The sequence below is a fragment of the Trachurus japonicus genome, chromosome 9 (genome assembly GCF_045865225.1).
Source record: "Trachurus japonicus isolate A0001 chromosome 9, Traja_1.0".
Lineage (NCBI taxonomy): Eukaryota > Metazoa > Chordata > Actinopteri > Carangiformes > Carangidae > Trachurus > Trachurus japonicus.
In genome coordinates, this window is record NC_140915.1 from 6,725,120 (window position 1) to 6,746,833 (window position 21,714).

At 39.1% G+C, this 21,714-nt stretch overlaps 1 protein-coding gene and 1 pseudogene across 5 annotated transcripts in view; one reads left to right on the forward strand and one right to left on the reverse strand.

Annotated features, from left to right (window-relative positions):
* znf608 (zinc finger protein 608) overlaps nucleotides 1-6,241 on the reverse strand; it is an 84,554-nt pseudogene extending 78,313 nt beyond the window's left edge. Inside the window, exons 1-2 of the transcript XR_015036619.1 lie at nucleotides 6,235-6,241; nucleotides 4,923-5,950 (exon numbers count right to left, since the gene is read on the reverse strand). The product of XR_015036619.1 is annotated as a zinc finger protein 608 (transcript). The remainder of the gene's footprint in view (nucleotides 1-4,922; nucleotides 5,951-6,234) is intronic.
* A 4,766-nt stretch (nucleotides 6,242-11,007) lies between these two features.
* The window catches only part of gramd2b (GRAM domain containing 2B), a 339,132-nt gene continuing 328,425 nt past the window's right edge, over nucleotides 11,008-21,714 (forward strand). For 3 of the 4 annotated variants that reach the window (XR_015036553.1, XR_015036552.1, XM_085785807.1), the window contains exons 1-3: nucleotides 11,008-11,144; nucleotides 18,234-18,341; nucleotides 19,370-19,457. Coding sequence is in view for 2 of the 4 variants with exons in the window: in XM_085785807.1 (XP_085641933.1) it covers nucleotides 11,029-11,144; nucleotides 18,234-18,341; nucleotides 19,370-19,457 (312 nt within the window). In the remaining 2 variants the exon portion in view is untranslated. Of the gene's footprint in view, nucleotides 11,145-16,343; nucleotides 16,560-18,233; nucleotides 18,342-19,369; nucleotides 19,458-21,714 lie in introns of those variants that run through there. The other variant, XM_085785809.1, reaches the window with a different exon arrangement.

Consider the following 21,714-nt stretch of genomic DNA (forward strand, 5'->3'; position numbering starts at 1 on the left):
TTTTAGAAAACATTTTTACATATCATGAAACAAATTTACATTTCAGAAATCAAATTAACAAGAAACAAAATACAAACACCGGAACAAATTTACAAATACCATCAACCAGAAAGGGAATGTACCAACTCACCAATAAACAACAACAACAACTCGTTATCATTAATGGTTCAACCCCAGAGTTGGTACACTCCCTTTCCGGTTGATGTTATTTGTAAATTTGTTTTGGGACCTGTAAAAGTGTTTTGCCGCTTGTAAATTTGTCTCTGTGTTTGTAAAAGTGTTTTGTTTCCTGTTAATTTGTTTTCTGAAATGTAAATTTGTTTGGGGACTTGTAAATGTGTTATGGTAATGCCATTTTGTTTTATGATATGTAAAAACATTTTCCAAAATCTAAATTTGTCTCAAACTTTGTAAAAGTGTTTCACATTTTGTAATGTTGGTTTGCACCTCCCGGCCACCGTAGCTCAGCGTTCACACTGCATACAAACAAACCGCACCACCAGGGTTTAACTTTAACAAGCGAACCAACCAGAGTTCAGATGAACTCTCACACCGGCACAAACGAAGCGGACCATCCTGAGGAAACTAACTGTGGTCGGTTTAAAGCGAAACCAAACAGTTCTGGTGTGAAAACGACCTACAACGCTGTACGGACATTCATGGTTCCCTGAGGAATGACACAAGACGATAAAATACTCGATTCAGATGTAAAAACAACAACTGAAAAAAATCATTCTTCATTCTTCAGTTAAGATTTGTAACACTTCTAGATCTGTCAGTTTCATTTTTTATGTAAATAGCTTTTTTTCTCTTTGATTAGTTCAATATCTTTCATTTTTCCATATAAATGTGTCTGTTTTTCTTTTTTATGTTATGAATTTCTGTATTATCTTCTTACTTTGAAGACCACTGCTGTCTTTTCATAAGCCTTCTTTGGCTTCCACCTCTCCTGCACAATGTTTAATTTCACTACTTTTCATTGTTTATGCAGGTTATATAATGTGCAGATAAAGAAAAAGTAAAAAGTAAAAAATAGCTTTCTGACATAAATCTGTCAAACATCAACAGATAAATAGGATTAAAGACGGGAAACACATGTTTTCATTTCATGGGTCTTTAGTTTGGAGCCAATAAGTCGTCACTTATCCTGTGTAAATTTCCCACCATCTGTAGGAGACACAACGTTTATTAGCTCGTCTGTTTGGGCTGCAGCTACGACATCACCGTTGATAACACAGGGAGTTAGTTAGTGGAACTCCGATATTTTCTGTCGTCCATCACATTATATAGGTATTATTTCATAGTTTTGTTTGACGCCATCTAATGCACAGATGAGGATAAAAACTTTAATAGCTTTCATATCTCAGCTTGGTGTAGCAATAATGTGATGAACTCAGAGTTTCAGTTCTTCACTTCATTTCTGATTCAATTCATTAAATCGTGTTCACAATTTGACTCAGTTTTAGTTTAATCTGATTAATTTCTGTGCTTCAAACTGAAAACTGTTTTAATTAAACTCTTTGAGTCAAGGCTAATTAAACTGAAGTTCAAACGAAGATATAAAGACTTTTATTTTGAAGGCTGAACTTCGACCTTGAGACGACAGACAGACAGACGACTTCGGTCAAATGAAATGGGATGTTTGTGGTTCACTCATCATCAGGTGACAAACAGGAAGTGATGCGTTCATGCAGCCAGGTGTGGGCGGGGCTAAAGCTGCTGTCAATCATCCATCATACAACTGTCTGCTTCATCTGGTCTTTTCTTGCCGGAACAAGTCAAAGGTTTGACTACGGTTAACTAATCATCATGATTCAGGATTAAGCAACACATATTGATTAAAAAAAATATTTAAACTCTGGCAGTACCAGTCTTTTTTAATAAAAACACTCCTGTCCAAATATAATTAAAGATTCATTATATTATGAGAGGATTTTTACCTTTCGTCTTAAATCTGTTTGATCTTAAGTGTTTCTGTCAAAACTTCTGTCTCACTGCAAATATGTTGATAATGAAACATTAAGCTTCCTCATGTCGTTTGTGGATTATTATGTTTTTTACAGCCTCAACTCCTGTCAACTGAAGCCTGATCAATGTTTTTATGGATCCGTTTGGGTAAAATGGACCAGTAAAACAAAAAAAACAAACTGTAAATCTGCTTTGACCAGGTTTTTGTGGAAAAGAGAGTAAAATATATTATATTATATCATGTCATATCATATCACATATACATTATAAAGTGTGAGAATGCAATTGCATGTGTAAAAAATATTTCAACATTATGCAATACTGTTTTTGTTTTAGTGTCAACGTTGTTTCTGTTTTTCAGTTTTATATAAACGTCTTTACAACTGCAGGTACTAATAATGCAGAATTCCAGTATAATTATTACTTTTCTTATGATGATATAAAAATGTTTATATCTTATCTCAGTAGAATAGTAAATGATTCAGATAATCAGACTCACTGGTTTCTTGTCTTTCAAACCTTTCTGGATTTTCTTTATTTTCTATGACGATAAACTGGTTTTTGTTTTGGACTTGACAGGTGAATAAAACAAGAAACTTTATCATTAAAATCTTTTTCACTCTGGTTTACAACAAAGAAGATTTGATGATCATGATTAATACTACACAAACACAACACAAGGATCCAAATACGTGTGGAATATAGTATTTCCATATTTTACCTTTTCCCCCCATTTTCTGCTGTTCACACCGTCTTATTTATGGTTGTTTTATCATTTTTCTACTTTGTTATTGTGTTGTGTTTTAGTTTCCTCTGCTGTTTCTCTTAATTTAACAGATTAGTGTATTATTTTCATTAAAAACGTTCCCAATATTTGCAAATTTCCTTGGTTTTCTATGACAAGAAACCAACTTTTTGAGGTTTCAGAGTTGAAAGTTGGATAAAATAAGAAATATTAATAGAAATACCTTGCCTTTCCTTCCTTGAACGTTCAGATGAATTAACAACAACAGAAGCTGTAGTACTTTCTTCTTGTACCTCACTCTGAGTCATCATCCTGTTAAAATGCTTTACAGTATCTGAAGTGGATCCCACACAACGAGTTCCTCTGCCCCGACGACATTAACTTTAAAATATTTGATGCATCGTTGTGTTTCTATAGAAACCAGCTGCAAACATCGAGCAGCATTCACCAAAGGAGATACTGAGGGTCTACAGCTGTTTGTATTAATGATGATCAGGTGATAATAATCAATGAATGAATGTTTTAACGTTTTAATTAGGAAGATGATGTTGTTTTGTTTTTCTTCAGTGTTTGTGGGTGAGAGGAAGAGGAGGGAACTCCTTCAGATCAACTAATAAACAGCAGGAAGAGGAAGAAGAGGAGGAGGAAAAGAAAGAGGAAGAGGAAGAAGAAGAGGAGGAGGAGGAGGAAAAGGAAGAGGAAGAAGAAGAGGGGAGGAGGAAAAGGAAGAGAAATAGGAAGAGGAAAATGAAGAGGAAGGGGAGGAAAAGGAAGAGAAAGAGGAAGAAGAAGAGAAAGAGGAGGAAAAGGAAGAGAAAGAGAAAGAGGAAAATGAAGAATAGAAAGAAGAGGAAAAGGAAGAGGGGGAAGAAGAGGAGGAAGAGGAAGAGGAGGGAGAAAAGGAAGAGGAAGAGAAAGAGGAAAAGGATGAGGAAGAAGAAAAGGAAGAGGAAAGGTAGAGGAAGAAGAAAAGGAAGAGGAAGAGAAGGAGGAGGAAAAGGAAGAGGAGGAAGAAAAGGAAGAAGAAGAGAAAGAGGAGGAAAAGGATGAGGAAGAAGAGAAAGAGGAGGAAAAGGTAGAGGAAGAAGAAAGGGAAGAGGAGGAAAAGGAAGAGGGAGAGAAGGAGGAAGAAGAAGAGGAGAAAGAGGAAAAGGCCATCTCCTACATCCACCAACAAAAATCCTAAAACTCCTCCATCTTTATTTTATTTTCCTTCATCCTGCGTCTCTCAGACTCGTCCGTCCTCTGCTGTCACGTCTCATTCCTCCCTCTCTATCAAACATCTCCTTCCTTCCTTCCTTCCTTCCTTCCACACCTCTGCTCTCCATCCATCCATCCATCCATCCATCCATCCATCTTCAAACTCACACAGCCTCCCTGTTTGTTGTTTGTTTGTCTGTTTGTCCCCAGAGGAGCTGGATTAACCCTGTCCACCTGTGGTCTATCTATTTTTTTATTTTTTTATTTATCATTATGATTATTATTATTGATATACAGTAGAATCCTAGTGTGTCATGTGTCAGTGTTACAGGATGAACTGAGCAAACAAAGCCGGAGCAGACGCAACAACACACACACACGTTAAAAAAAAAGGAGGATTTAGAGGAAAAACGCTGAGTTTCACTGCTCAGAAAACAGGGAGGACTGGATTAAATGGAGGAGGAGGAGGAGGAGGAGGATGGAGGACACACTGCTGCTGCTGCTGCTTCCTTCCTCCCTCCTCCTTCCTCCTTTCCCTCTTCCTCCTCCAAAAAGAAGAAAGACACAAAAAGCCGGACGGACGTGTCCATGAAACAGCAGCAGACTGACAGACACACACACAGAGAGAGACGGATCGACTGGGAACAATGACAACAATAGGAAATAAATATCATCCCTCTCTCCATCTCTCCATCCCTCTCTCCATCCATAGACATCCCATTCCCTGCTGTGTCTCTGAGGCCTTCACACCTTCCTCTTCCCTCCTCTCCCCCTCTCTCTCTCTCTGTGCTGCTGCTGCTGTGCTCTGAATATCAAAATTAGCCTCTCTACCTCTCATCTGTTCTTAGTGTTTTCCTCCCAGTGTGTGTGTGTGTGTGTGTGTGTGTTCATGTGGCTGCTGCAGGTGTGAGGAGGTTGTGTTTATGCTTCTATCATCCTCATCATCCTCTTTATTCTCCTCCTTATTCTCCTCATCCTCAGGCCTCCAGACAATAAAAGCAGCTCTTACCTTCTCGGCTCCTCGGTGTTTCTTGGCGGCCGGTGTGTCGTCATGCTGCCGCCTCACAACAATAGCGCCTCCTCCTCCTCCTCCTTTAACTCCACAATCCAGCGCGTTATTATTATTATTATTATTATTACTATTATTACAATTACTCCCACTGTTACTGTTACTATTATTATTGTTGTTGCTGTTTACGTTGTTAATATCTCCCATGATCCTACTGGCGTCCGGAGAGGCGCAGTGATGGTGGTGTTGGTGGTGATGGAGGAGGCAGAGACCGGGATGCTGCTGCTGCTGCTGCTGCTCCACGAAGACGGAGGAAGGAGGAGGAGGAGGAGGAGGAGGAGACGAGGAGCCATCGCCGAGTTTCTCCTTATTCCGACTAGTCCGGACTGCAGGAGGAGCGGCTGCAGCGTCTCTGTCTCTGTCTCTGTCTCTTTCTCTCTCCCTGTCTCTCTCCCTCTTCCAGCCCCGGATCACGTTCTTCCCCTTCCTCTCCTCCTTGCCTTTGGCGCATGTCGCAGAAGCAGCAGAGGAGGCCGCCGTGCTCGCTTCAGACACGCCGTTGTTGTTGTTATTATTGTTACCGCTGCTGCTGCTGTTGTTGTTGTCCGCCTCTCTGCTGCTGCTGCTGCTCACCGCGGAAATCATCTCCGCAGCTCCGCTTCTGCGTCCTTGAGGCTCCCGACGCTGCTGCTGCTGTTTCCAGATCTAGATCCAGACGATGCTGCTGCTGCCTCTCCCTCTCCTCCCTCTCCTCCTCCGCCGATGATGCTGCTGCCGCCACCGCCGCGCACCGCGACGGCAGCCGCTCAGTGATGATCCGCCGCTGGTTCCTCCTCCGGCTGCGTTAAAGCGCGGATCTCCTCGGCTCCTCCTGACCCGCCGCCGCCGCCTCCAGATCCCCGGGTCTGGAGCGAGGGCAGGGCCGCGTGTCTGTCGGTGCTGAGCCTGGAGGAGGAGGAGGAGGAGGAGGAGGAGGAGGAAGGAGGAGGGGGCGGTGTGTTGTGTTGGGGTGGGGGAATGACAGCTCCCTGCAGTCGATCGGTAGTCAGTCAGTCAGTCAGTCAGTAGCCGTCCTCAGGGGCAGAGATGAACAGAGTACTCGACCCCAGTAGGCTACCTACTTGAGTAAGAGTGCAAATACTACTGGTCAACATTTACTCCGTTACAAGTAAAAGTAGCTCAGTTGACATGTTACTCGAGTAAGACTTGCTTTTAAAGGTAGCCTACTTAAGTAGGCTATCCAAAAGTACATGCTTTTAAATTTACTTTAAATATTGCTTTCATAAATGAGTCATTCTATAATTAGGGGTACATGTCATGTCCTTAGGGTTTGGTCATCAACTATAAATTCTTTGCTAAAAGTTTATTTAATGTAATTACTAATTTTATGTCAGGGCACATTTCCCTTTCATTTGATATGAAAATCCAACAGATCCCATCATTTATTTTTTGTTAAAAATGCACATTCTGTGCTGAAATAGCTGTTTTTGGGATGTCCAATTTGCTAAGTACAAAGTTTTGCTCTTCAGGAGAACACACAAAAAAAAAAATTTGTGTACAATTTTTACAAATAGTTATTCAAAAACAGTGAAAAAACACGAGAAATGTGTTTTTAAAAGTATTTTTTGCTTTAATGTACACTAAATAATTCATTTTGAGAGTGTCCGAGAACTCATGTCAACCGTGTTACCAATTGACCCCTTCCCCAATAACCAAGCAATGGTTCACTCCAAAGTCCAAAGTTCAACATCATGTGATGCCACTTTTCTTTTTGGAGGGAAACTTGAAGATACTATGGTAAATTTCTACTCCTCCTCTTCAATATTTTCTCAATATTAGGGTGTGCGCATGAGCGGGTTAATTGACCGTCAACTGTGTTACCAACATATTCTTTTGAACTTTCTTTAGTTGCTATATTGACAAATATGTAGGGAAAGTGTATAAAAACATGAGTTAATTAAGGTCATGTGGTGATGGATCAGAAGTCTGCAGTTAGCACAAGGCCCCAAAAATGGCTGAAATGTCAACCTGTGTTACCTGTCAACCGTGTTACCCACAGTTGAAAGGGAGTAACACAGTTGACATTGTTGGGTGTTTCAACTGTATACTGCTGTCAACCGTGTTACTTTGTCAACTGTGTTACGTGTGGTTTTTTTGTCATAAATGTTTTAAATACTCTGATAAACTGTAACAAAGACGATTGGGGCTCTCTCTGGATAAGGGGATATTACATAAATATGGTGAATATTTCTGAATTCAGTGTTTTCAGTGGATTCAGTGGATTTATGTGGAAAAAAGATCCATCCTTCATGGTAATATCTCACAGAATTGACATGATAACGCTCAAAATTCATAAAATCCAATTAGTTAAACAAACAACCTCATAACCCTTGGTGAGTGGACCTGAAAGCTTTCAAGAAAATGTGTTATCAAATCTGTAGCACTTCACACTATGCTTTCTATGACCAAACATTTGTCCGTAACACGGTTGACAAAATAATGTATCCAATAATTATTTTCACAAATATATTTAAATAGACATTAAAGATTAAGCTTGGCAAATTATGAATTAAGCACATTAAGGGGGTATACTATGGAGACATCAAGTTTATTTTTCAAAAAAGAATACAGATTTTTCTGGTTTTGGATATGCTGAAATGTACCCCTAATTATGGAATGACCCAAATACGTATTTCACTGAAGGCTAATCACACCCGCATACAAAGGCTTGTTTATCCTGTTACATGCAGCGTCTGTTGTCTGTCTGACGTCTGCCCAATTTCACGTGAATGCAACATCAAGAATATGTTCCGATATGCAACCGCACCGCTACATGGGGGTAATTCCTACATATTATAGCTAGCCTACCTTTAAAGCCCCAGTATGTAACTTATTTGTCTTTTTATTAGCAAAAATCAAATATTTCTTTCATAAATACGTATTTCACTGAAGTCGAATCACACCTGCATACAAATGAAAGCTTTCTGGTACCTTAGAATGAGTTGTTACAAGTCGTTACAAATAGCCTACATAAGTGGGCGACGCACCGAACCGAGGCTGCCATGTTGCCTCGTGCTGGCGGACCACTTGTTTACACAGACGCTTGTTTATCCTGTTACATGCAGCGTCTGTTGTCTGTCTGATGTCTGCCCGATTTCACGTGAATGCAAGATCAAGAATATGTTTCGATATGCAACCGCACCGCTACATGGGGGTAATTCCTACATATTATAGCCTACCTGTAAAGCCCCAGTATGTAACTTATTTGGCTTTTTATTAGCAAAAATCAAATATTTATTTCATAAATACGTATTTCACTGAAGTCGAATCACAGCCGCATACAAATGAAAGCTTTCTCGTACCTTAGAATGAGTTGTTACAAGTAGGGATGTATATCGTTAGGATTTTTTTTTATCGGTACTGATACTTATCGATACTCTTATCGATACTACAACATGTAATTTAGTGTAAAAAATAAGAGTACAAATACTAGCCTACTGGTCAAAATTTACTCCGTTACAAGTAAAAGTAGCTCAGTCGACATGTTACTCGAGTAAGAGTAAAAAAAGTACTTGCTTTTAAAGGTACTTAAGTATCCAAAAGCACATGCTTTTAAATTTACTTTAAAGCAGAAGTAAGTGGAATATTTGTGTTAATATAAGTCTTAAATAGTTGTATCTTCCGACAGCAATCACTTCTATAGAGTGTTTGGTCTGAAACACGGGTCTGTCAGTCACTCTGCTCTGCTGTAAGCCGAGGAGAAAACTTTCCTTGTATCCTACAACCTTTATCCAATGAGGAGAGAGAATGGCATAAAGGGGCGGTCCTCTCTGTGTGCAGCCAAGGGATGCGCGTGAATGTGGTGACGTAGGGACGAGGGCGGGGACTGCTAACTCCATCTGCTGACAGGAAGTTAGCCAAAACCACCGGATCGCTTACTTCTGCTTTAAATATCTCTTTCATAAATACGTATTTTACTGAAGGCGAATCACACCCGCATACAAATGAAAGCTTTCTGGTACCTTAGAATGAGTTGTTACAAGTCGTTACAAATACATAAGTGGGCGACGCACCGAACCAAGGCGGCCATGTTGCCTCGTGCTGGCGGACCACTTGTTTACATAGACGCTTGTTTATCCTGTTACATGCAGCGTCTGTTGTCTGTCTGACGTCTGCCCGATTTCACATGAATGCAACATCAAGAATATGTTCCGATATGCAACCGCACCGCTAGAGGGGGGGAATTCCTACATATTACAGCCTGCCTTTAAAGCCCCAGTATGTAACTTATTTGGCTTTTTATTAGCAAAAATCAAATATGTCTTTCATAAATACGTAGTATTTCACTGGAGTCAAATCACACCCGTATACAAATGAAAGTTTTCTCGTACCTTAGAATGAGTTGTTACAAGTCGTTACAAATAGGCTACAGAAGTGGGCGACGCACCGAGCCGAGGCGGCCATGTTGCCTCGTGCTGGCGGACCACTTGTTTACATAGACGTTTGTTTATCCTGTTTTCTGTCTCACGTCTGCCCGATTTCACGTGAATGCAACATCAAGAATACGTTCCTGATATGAAACCGCACCGCTAGATGGGGGGAATTCCTACATATTATAGCCTACCTTTAAAGTCCCAGTAGCCTACCTATGTAACTTATTTGGCTTTTTATTAGCAAAAATAAAATACTGCTTTCATAAATACGTATTTCACTTAAGTCGAATCACATACAAATTAAAACTTTCTCGTACCTTAAAATGAGTTGTTACAAGTCGTTACAAACACATAAGTGGGCGACGCACCGAACCGAGGCGGCCATGTTGCATCGTGGCAGACCACTTGTTTACATAGAGGCCTGTCTGACGTCTGCCCAATTTCACGTGAATGCAACATCAAGAATACGTTCAGATATGCAACCGCACGGCTAGATGGGGGTAATTCACCTTTAAGTCCCAACTGCTACAATAACAATAATTTGCAAAAACACTGGAAGTAAAGTTGTAATAATGATTTGAGAAAGCCACTTATGTTTTCATATTAACCGCAATAAAATCTAATCAACACCAATCGTCACCTGAACCTGTCTTCACTTATAAATCTCTTATCAAAACACATAGGCCTCGGTCCTAGCCTTTGGTGTGAGGTCAGATTTCAGATTTATTTATTTATTTAATTTTTAAATGGGACATAGCCTACTACATGTTGATGAACATTTACATGTAAATATGCATGAGATTATAGCCGAGGTCTCCAGTCCCATTGGCAACAACAAAACGATAGATGTGATTGTGAATAAAGAAGCAGATAAAAAACAAAATAAAAGAAAACACAAAGGCAATAAAATGAGTGAATACAAGCCAGACATCTTCTATGCTGTTGAGTTAGTAAAATGTTAAAGTGCAAGGTGCTAGTTGAAGTGACTTCATTTGCTTCATGATTTAAACATCATACTGTTTGTTATTGCACCTTGCTCGCTTTCAAGGTGTATTGAAGTGCTAGTTAAATTGCACTATGATTGATTTATAGTTATATCTTTTTTGTTTCAACTCTGTTATTGCTTCTATAATTCAGATTTGAGATGTTTTATGCCTTGTAGCCTACTCATGAATTCTTTTCTCTGTCCATTTTATTTGTTCGGTGCTCAAGTTGTTGTCGTTCTTTGTGTCTCTGACTGTAAATAATGTGAATCAAAATGTCAGAAAACACAAATTCAGTGAGTAAAACCAATAGAAGACAGGTGTGACAGGTTGACCAGAGGGGGGCGCTGCTGCTGCTGCTGCTGTTTAAACGTCCTCTGCACCAGACACCAGACAAACATATGTATTTGTCCCATATCTTCTCTCCAAATGTACATATTTGTTGCGGTTTACGTGCAAAACAGAGAGTTTGTCATTGACTGAGGAGATAAGAGATGTAGGACAGAGAGAGGGGGGGGTCGACACACTGTACTGACATCAGAGCAAACAAACACACACTGTACACACACACACACACACACACACACACACACACACGGGTTAGGAGGCGTGTCCTCACCAAGTTTATATTGGAGTCAAAGACACAACAGCTGCTGCACAACTTCACAACATGAACCAGGACCGACCGTGATGATCTGTGATTGTGTGGTCGCCATGGAGATCTACGGGTACGACGACGTGTACGCTTTTAAAAGACGAAGCACGATGTCCAAACCGTCTTCGTACCACACAGTAGGACGCCACAGGTAAGAACAACACAGCGAGACACAAGAGTACGGTGGCCCTGAGGGCTCAACATACTGAGGCTAAATGTGATAGCCTACACAACAGGAAGTGTTTCTGTTTCTGGGGACACGATAAAGCGAGGGACCGGTCTGGGGCCTTTAGTTGTTGTTCTTCTTGACTCTGGAAGTTGTGCAGACAGCTTCCTGTTAGTGGGTTTGACAATAAACTGAGTTTGTTTGGTTTATTAGAACGTCAATATCACAGGATTCACATGTTATTGATCACATGGACTGTTAGCTTAGCATTAGACTCATCGATTATTATAGAGAGCCTAAGCGGAAGTGAAACTCACCATGGGTCCTCAATTCGGAAAAAATCTCCATGTAAGTGAATGAGAGTCAAAATTTTATTTCATGATTCAATGGAATATAAAAATATCTGATAAAAATCAGCAGTAGCAGAATGTATTTAGAGTGCAGACCGCTCTACAGACTACAGTAACAGGCAGTGGAGTAGCTGACACGGGAAAGGGCGGCATTTGGTGTGTGATGTAGGCTACCTGCCACCTGTAGTCTTTCTGGTTACGGATTTTTCTGAATTTTATTTTACAATAATTTTACAACAAACTGACGATTTTTCGGTGTGAAACACGATTTTAATATAAGTAGAGGTCAGGTATTGAGGTCCCATGGCGAGCGTTACTTCCTGCTTCTGCTTCAGCTCTATATATTATCTTATAAAAGATCCATGATTAGACTCTATCCTGGTCCGTCACTTTATTGTGTCCTCCAGAAACTGTTGTTTGTTTTTTGACAAAATGATGAAGCTGTTTTCTGAGTTTGTAGCACGTTTGTGAAGCTGCAGAGATTTGACCCCTCAGGGCCACCGTACTCATGTTCCACAAAACAAAAAGTGTCCATGCAACTTCGTGTAAATGGTTTGTTTAAAGGGATAGTTCAACATTTTGGCAAATTGGCCCATTGCCATAATCGCTATAGTCATAGCAGTAGGTTCATTACCTTTAATTGTAGGTGTAAGCTATTTTCAGTACGGCGGAGCGCAGCAGCTGGCTGCTCAGAGCTACGCTATGGAGGCTAACGGAATTTCTTGGTTTCCCTCATTAAACTCATCAAATTCAACATCCCAAAACTCCACAGCGCTTTTGTAGACAAGTTGTGACCTGCACAACCACCACGCTATGAGATAATGACGGAACGATACGAAACGGAGCCGTTTTCGAGGTAAATACAGGGTAAATACGGAGACTGCTTGCTGAAAAACTGTCCCTGAACGCAACGCGCATCAGCGGTTTTGTATGAATTTACCTCGAAAACGGCTCCGTTTCGTATCGTTCCGTCATTATCTCATAGCGTGGTGGTTGTGCAGCTCACAACTTGTCTACAAAAGCGCTGTGGAGTTTTGGGATGTTGAATTTGATGAGTTTAATGAGGGAAACCAAGAAATTCCGTTAGCCTCCATAGCGTAGCTCTGAGCAGCCAGCTGCTGCGCTCCGCCGTACTGAAAATAGCTTACACCGACAATTAAAGGTAATGAACCTACTGCTATGACTATAGCGATTATGGCAATGGGCCAATTTGCCAAAATGTTGAACTATCCCTTTAAGAATGTGTTAATATAGGTTTGTGCAAAGTGAAATACTCAAAACAGTACGTGACGATGTCACATTTACATCTGTAAGTGGTGGATTTTTATTAGGCTTCATGTCCTAGACTGAGCGTTTCTTTACCAAACCAAACCAAAAAACCAAAAGCATGACACGATACGTTCTACCTCAAGAATTCACTCTTTATAATGAAGATCTGCCGAGAAATATGATATAAACAAAAGAAGAGAATGAAAATGTTCGTCTTTAGTGGATAAAACATTATTGTTCCTTCACTCACCCACACAAACACACACAGTTTCTTTGTTGTGGCCTGAAACAAACACATTTACACATCTGTAATCATGATGTTTGGTTCAAAACGTCACAGAGCTGAGCCACAGTGAGAAAAATCTGCCGTTCATTCAGTTCATGTTTGTGTTTCAAAGTGCGTCCGTCCTCTATTTACACAACACAACACGCAGGACGCACACACACACATTCATATGGTACAAATGTACAGACTGACTCTGAATGTGAATCAGTCCGAGCAGATCACAGCTGGATGTTGTTACATGAAATATTAATTATTGAATTGTTGTTTAAACACAAACGAAGCAGGAGGGACGTTAAAAAGAAAAGATAAAAACCAAAAACAATAATTAGTATAAGATAAAATAAGAAAAACAGAAATAAACCAAATGCAGTATGTGCAGAATGGAAACTCACTGAATTTAATACATATTTGTAATAAATATAATATGATTTTAAACTAAAACAGGAAAAAAATAATGAAAAAAAGATGAATCAGCAAAGTAAAAAGTAAAAGTAAATCAGGAAGCACAAAAAACACACACATAAAATCACCAAAAATAGTAAACGCCATTAATTTGATCACATGACTACAAAAAAAAGATTAACTTACGACTAAGTATTTCTAAAATTTCTATAGACAACTCTAGTTTTCACACATCTGTTCAACCAGTGAAATCTAACATGCTACCAGTTTCCCTCTGATTCCAGTGTTTATGCTAAGCTAGGCTAATATAGTCTTATTCCAGCTCTGTATGTTACAATACACACTGACAGACTCAACAACATGTTGACCCAGTAACCTACAGCTGCTATCAGTGCACTCAGATAACACACACACACACACACACACACACACACACACACACACACACACACACAGTCACGTGAGCTCAGTCAGGCTCAATCTAAACATCTGTAAATGCAAAAGTCAATATTTTCTCTCCAGATGTTTCTGCAGCTTCACTGTCAGTGATTCAGTTCGACCTCGTTACTCCTGAATAATGAACCAGACTGATGTCATTTTAATTTAGGGCTGCAAGTAATGATTATTTAATACTAACGTTATCAATTAAACGGTTGATTATTTAAATCATTAATTGATTAATAAAATGTTGAAAACTGTCAATCAGTGTTTCCCAAACCACAAGACGTCGTCCTCAAATGTCTTGTTTTGTCCACAAACCAAAGAGAGACTCAGTTTATTGTCATAAAGGAACAAAGACACAAGAGATGTTCACATTCAAGAAGCTGAAATCAGAGAATTTGGACTTTTTATTTCTCAAAAAACAACTCAAACCGATTCTTTGATTATCAAAATAGTTGACGATTAGGTTCAGGTTACTTTATTGATACCCAAGGGTAAACTAGTTTTGCAGTCGAGAGTTGAAACAAGCAACACAAATCGGACAATCAAAATCAAAACAAGACATAAAAACATAAAACAAAAGACATAAAACAAGAAACAAATGCAATTCATGAAATAAATATAAAAGCATGAAATAAAAACAAATAATTCAAATAATTAAAAACGCCAAGAGCGAATTTCCTACAGATATAGGTCAAAAAATAAATAAATAAATCAAACAATGTGATAAAAAGTCAGTCTCTAAATGAAAAAAGATAATAAAAAAACGATTATTGTGCGATTAATTGATTAATTGGTGCAGCTCTATTTTAATTAACTGCAGTGGATGGTGGTAGTTGTAGTTGTTGTCCAGCAGGAGGCCTCAGTGAGCCGCAGGTTACCACACACACACACACACACACACCTTGAGGACGACAGAGTTAAACATGTAAGAAGAGATGAGACTGAAACACAAACCCAGTGTCTGTGTTTTCTCTGCCTGACCCTCCTGCTCCGTCTTCACCTGCACTGTTAAAAAAAATATAATAATAATCAACGATCAGGTTTATATCAGCAAACAGAAAAGAGATCGGGTGTCGCTGCTGCTGAGGGACGAGGATAAAGAAGAAATGAACACAAAAAGGAGAAGAGAGAAGAGTTTTGTTCCTGTGTAAACTGAACCACACAGACAGACAGAGAGACTCATGGGAAAACACCGTGTTCCCACTGACACTGAACGTCTCACCGCACCGATGTGGTCCGTTCGTACCGAGCAGCGTTCCCATGCACGCGTCCTGGAAAATCTGGAAAACCTGGAAAATGGTTGACCAATTATCCAGTCATGGTTAACACATGGAAAATTAGATTTAAAAAAAAGTAAAATGTCCTGGAAAAGCCTGAAAAGTATTTGACCTTTTCAGACCCTGCTAAGGATTTTGTTTCCAAAAAACCCCCCAGAAAATAAACATATTTGTTGTGCTGTTCTATGATAAATTTGTTATAATTTCCAAGTATTTAAGAGATTATTTCATTAGTTAGAGCCGTAAACTGCACATCTTTAAATCAGATTACTGGGAGAGAGAATGAGAGAGAGGAATAAACACAGAAACAAACTGATTAAATGTACAAAATAAAGTACCATTGTTGAAAAGAACACTTCTCCAAAGCATGAATGGGACAGGGGGATGAATCAGTAAATGGCTTAAAAACTAACGTCTGTCAGGAAAAAGTCCTGGAAAACACTGCAAAAACTCAAAATCTTTCTAAGAATACATTTTTCTTATTTCTTGTCAAAATGTCTCATTTCTAGTCAAAACTAATCTCTTTCCACAAAATAAGACTCATCACCTAAAAACTAACTTGTTTTTAGATCATTTTCACTTGTTTCAAACTAATTTTCACTCGAAATAAGTAGAAAAATCTGCCAGTGAAAGCAAGTTGTTTTGTGTTTGTAATAAGAAAGAAAAACTTGCTCCACTGTCAGATTTTTCTACTTATTTCAAGTGAAAATCTCCTTGAAAAAAGTAAAAAGTGTCTAAAAACAAGCTACTTTTTAATGTGATAAGTCTTATTTTAAGTAGAATGAGATTTGTTTTGACTAGAAAATACATTTTGACTAGAAATAAAACAAATATTCTTGGTAAGATTTTGAGTTTTTGCAGTGAAGTCCTGGAAAACGACTTCAAGAAAAGAGTGGGAACCCAACACTGACAGAGGCAAGTGAAGGCAACACGACACAACAGGACAAGAGGAGAGAAAAGAAAAGAAGCCAGCAGCAAAAATGAAACTTTACTCCTCAAACAAAGCTGCACAACATGTCACCACCGATCAAAGGTTTGAATACAGAGAGAGAGACACACACACACACACACCACCACCCTGTCCTTCGGGCCGTCTGATTGGCCGTGACATGTGAAACCCAGTGGACGGACAGTAGGACACTCCCACAGGCAGGTGAAGGCAGCAGCACAGGACCGGGCTGCAGCGTCTCGGTTCTCACGCCGGCTCAGGAGGACGAAGAAGAGGAGGAGGAGGAGGAAGAGGAGGAAGAGGAGGAAGAAGAGGAGGGTTATAGAGTAAAATGACAGAACAGAGCTCGAGCCAGCAGACGTCCCAGGAAGACGGCAGGAAGAACAGCAGAAGAGCAGCGAAGCACCAGGAGAGAGACTATCAGTGAGTTACTGAGCACAGAGACAGACACAGAAACTGGTGATGAGTTCACTGGTGTCGGGAAAAATGTGTTTTTTTCTTTTCAGGAGCAGTTGTAAAGTTGTGCAGTCTGGTCATGTGTGTGTTTATGTGTGTGTGTTTGTGTGTGTGTGAAGACTGCTGAGTGTGGACAATAATCCTGATTTGACCTCGACTGATTCACCAATTGAAATGAGCTCAGCAGAGATAACACAGTGACCTTTAACCTCAGTGAGATGTGTTTAAGGTCCTTTACAAACTGACAGATTCATTTTATACACTGGAATAATCAAGGACTAATGTAAAAGACAATTAAGTTAAGTTAAAAGTTAAGTTAAGTAGGCTACTTGATAGTCAGACAGAAACCTCCTACTTGTCCATCAGAGATCATTACTATCATATACTTTTACCTTAACATATAATAAGTAAATAGAATAAATCACCAACAATAGAAACCAGCTGCAGTTTCAAATCAAACCAACATAAACTAAAACATTTAAATTCAGCTTGTGCTTTAACGTGTTAAACTAGTGTTTCTATAATCTGCAAGTTTAACATCACATTAATATTTCCTCTTTTTTTTGGTCAAAAGTAGTTCCTAACGTCACTTTTCCTGCTAACAGTTGAATGCATGAAGGTAAAAAAACAACAAAACAAAACAAAAAAACAAGTAGTGAGATGCTGCACAAATAATGTGGTCATCAACACATCTCATCATGATTAAAAACCTCATGTGAAGTAGCCTACATTAATATCAAACATTTACATTATTTTCCATGTTAAATTGTCTAAAAACAACCAGACACATTACTGTAGATCAAGAGTTTACAACTTTCTGATCCGTGCTGCACAATTTATCACAATGTGGCCAAAACATCCAAACTGCCTTTTTTTTCTAATCAAAGTAGAATGTGGTTTGTTGCTATGGAGACGCCTGTTGAATCTACTTTACACATGCATGCCGTTTTTTTTTTAATCAAGCTTTAAGCCAAATTCTTACAAGAGGTAAATTCATGCAAAACCGCTGATGCGCGTTGCCTTCAGGGACAGTTTTTCATCAACAGTCTCTGTATTTCCCTCTAAAACAACTCTGTCTGGTACGTTGTGTTATTATCTCATAGCGTGGTGAATGTGCAGCTCACAACTTGTCCACCAGAGCGTTGTGGAGTTGTTGGATTGTGTATTTTAATGAGTTTGATGAGGGGAAACCAAGAAATCCCATAATGAGCCTCCGTAGCGTAGCTCTGAGCAGCTCACGGCTCTGCTCCGCCGTTCTAAAAAATAGCTTGCACCAACAATTAAAGGTAACGAACCTACTGCTATGACTATAGGGATTATGGCAATGGGAGAATTTGACAAAATGTTGAACTACTGTATCCCTTTAAGTTAAATAGACAATCTTCTTGTGTCCACTAAAACATGCACCAGAGGATCACTAATTAGCTTCAGTTCATTGTGTCAATCAGCTGAAAAACCTCCAATAAACAAAGGTAGCAGCCAGACGTCGCCTTCAGGCTCTTTGTGTTTCGCTTTAGTGATGAAAACGTTATGATAAAACTAATTTCCATTTCACAAACCAACCACAACAGCAGTTTCTCCTCAGGCTGATAAAGACTGTGTTATCTAACGGAGCGTCCTGTCCTGTCCTGTCTTGTGCAGCTCAGATCTGGAGAACGCGGCTGAGGAGCGTCTGAGGAATGGGAGGACGGTGATGGAGGCTGCAGACCAACGGGAGGCGCCGGGCCGCAGGAAGCCGGCGTTAGTCAGGTAAACAACCACACATGGGATATTTGAGTTCAGGGGAGGTTTATTAATGCTTCTGGGTTCATATCTATAATAATATTTAGGAAAATGAACAAGAAATGAAGGTGCCATGATACTAAATGATTCGTTTTGTCACGTTACTTCAGTCACAATCCGATATTATTGTGATTTTAAACATTGTGTAATATCCTCATTGTGTAAATATGTAAGTATTACAGTTACAGTAACTTATTGTAATACACTGGGACACAGTCATAATAAAAGGTACTAATTAAAGTAATATTAAAGTGCCAAAAACTTTAATTCATATTTACAATCCACATTATAAAAGATTGATAATTGGCGTCCATGTATTGATACAATATTGCCACAAAATATGATGTTTAAGTTTGGATTAACTCTTTAACTCTTGCTTTAAATGTTTATTAAACTCATAGTTTACAGAAAGACTTTGATGAACTAACTTTTACTTTTTACTTCAGTCACGATCTGATATTAGTGTGATTTTAAACATTGTGTAATATCCTCATTATGTAAATATAAGTATTACATTTACAGTAACTTATTGTAATACACTGGGACACAGCCATAATAAAAGGTACTGTAATATTAAAGTGCCAAAAATCCTATTTACAATCCACATCATAAAAGATTAATAATTGGCGCTGTCCATGATACAATATTGCCACAAAATATCACAACACTATGCTGTTTAAGTTTGGATTAACTCTTTAACTCTCGCTTATATTATAATATATAGTATAATATTATATAATATAATATTTATTAAACTCATAGTTTACAAAAAGACTTCGATGAACTTTTACAACAGAGATAAAGTAGAGTTGTTATCTAAAGTTCCAGTGTATAAGTCTTATATAAATACATCTGAATCAGAGTACAAAGGGTCAGAGGTCACAGACAGGAGCAATATAAGGATTTATATAATGTTGTATTAGTTGCATAACAAGTTAATTCCTCCTGTGTGTGCGTGTGTGTGTGTGTGTGTGTATTGATCGTGTGGTCCGCAGGTCAAAGACCTTCGACCACTCTCTGCTGACTCAGGTCCAGCCCGACTCGGACTCTAAGATAGAGAGGAAGAAGTCTCACTACAGCCAGGTGAGTCCATGTTAGAATATAATACATTATATATCACACCTGTAAACAAGAGAGCGTGGGGTTTTGTTTTTCCAGCTGTGTGAGGTCACACGTCGTCCCTGCCTGCTGATTGGCTGGTTTCCAACATGTTATCTCACTGACACGGTCACAGTGTTGTGTGTCTGAGGCCGAGGAGACGCTGCACTCCCGTCAGTCACTATAGCGACTTTTGCTATTTCTCAACTAAAGATCAAAGTGTTTCTTAACCAAACTAAATAGGTTAACTCATAATAAAGTGTACAAACTGAAGCAAAGTAATCACAGTGATCAACGAAAAGCAACGGAAAATAGCGAAAATATAGCGGTCGACAAAAAGTACGGTAACCCCCTGTCTCTGAAACAAAGGAAAAGCAACAGGTGAACATGTGAAGTGCTAAACCCCGCCCATTATAATGTGACCCGCCACTAAAAATAACATAATCTAAATCATACTCAAAATAAACAACGCCAAAACAACCCTTAACCTTAACTTTAAGCTAATTTGGGTGCATTTACATGTGTTTTTTTTTCTACAATGTTTATTAATGTGCATTGTCCCTTTTCATATAAACCAAACTGAAACTGAAATTAACAGAAAAACCCAATTCATGGCTCCTACAGTCACTATATTAGTGATCAATATGAGTTAATAAAGTCCTGTATTGGTCTGTCAGGTGACGTTCACAGTCTGTGGGAGATTACACAGTTAACAGCAGCAGGAACTGTAGCCAGAACAAAGCATTTAGCTGAAAATGATGGAATATTTTAATTATGGCCTGAATGCTTTTGGACAAATCTATTGTTACTCATTGTTGTGGGAATTTCAAAAACTGAGTACACAACAAACAAGATGAGCGTCTATTACACTTGCAAGTGGACGTTCCTGAACAGCAACAGCCACAGTCACCTGAATGAAAGAAGTGTAACACTCTAAGGTTTCTGCCATACACAGGTTTTACAACATTGAACAGATCATATCAAGAAAGTGTAAAGAAAGTGTATTCCCCAATATGTTCATATTCAAGAATAGCTCCTGTGCAGAAACGCTTGGAAAAAAAATAATGATAATTATGAGACATGGTCAACACCTGTAGATATCTGCTATCATACAGGATTTACAGAATGTGACTGTGATAATACTTTTAAAAGACATACACACAGTGATCACTTCATAATGCTCTGCTCAAGTAAACATCCAAATGCATGTTACCTGTATCTTACAGGATTTACACCACATCAACCAAACTGCTGCAGATCCAACAACACAAAGAAGTTTCCAAAAACCAACTCATTCAACCAACAAGTCAACAATTTCTCACTGTGGAGACACTGCAGCTTATAGACAGAAATATAGCAATATAGTGCAACCTTTAAAAAAAAACACAAGTGCAACAACACTGCAATGTTTCTGTGCAAGGCATGCACATACATCCTCTTTTTGCAATTCATTTAAATCATGTATTGAATTGAATTGTGCGTTTTTTTTTAGTTATTTAACATACAAAGACCATAAAAGCATTCAATTATATTTTAATCACATATATGTGCTGGTGAATAACAACATAAATAGAGGGCAAGGCCTACCTCACATCACGGTCTTCTTTATCCTCCACAACATCTGTAACAAGTTCACCCGTTGTTGTTTTGTCGCATCCTCGGTTCACTTCTCAACTCTCGCGATACTTGACACCAGGTAGAAAGTAGCTCATTTAGCTCAGGTGCTAACAGGCTAACAACAACTCTTCGGGGCTGTGACAGAACAGGTAACGTGTTGTGTGTTCAGGTGGAGATGGAGGTGGGGCACAGGGGCAGGTGGACAGGTAGGTGTCCAGGTGAGAAGGGGGGGCAGTGGTGGTTCTCGTTGTCCAGGTGAAATCACGTTAACGACCGCGATACTTCACTCTCCTTCTCCTCCGCTAACATCCGCAGCTTAACCGCCGAAACCTCCGATATAAACACAGACAGAGCAAAAACCGTCATAATATATATACTTTTATTTGTAAATAAAGTAAATTTGAATTCAAATAATCGTATTTTAACCGAAACACACAGTTAATTCACGTGTTTTATAAACGTTTTTCATGAAATTAGCTCACTGTTGACGCGGAGTTTGGACGCCCCCTGAAACTACAGCAGCCACTGAAAAAGCCGAAATGCATCTTGGTTTTTGTAGTCCATTTTTCCCACCACCACTAGGCTTTACATTACTGAGAAAGGATTTAATTCAACTAAAATATAG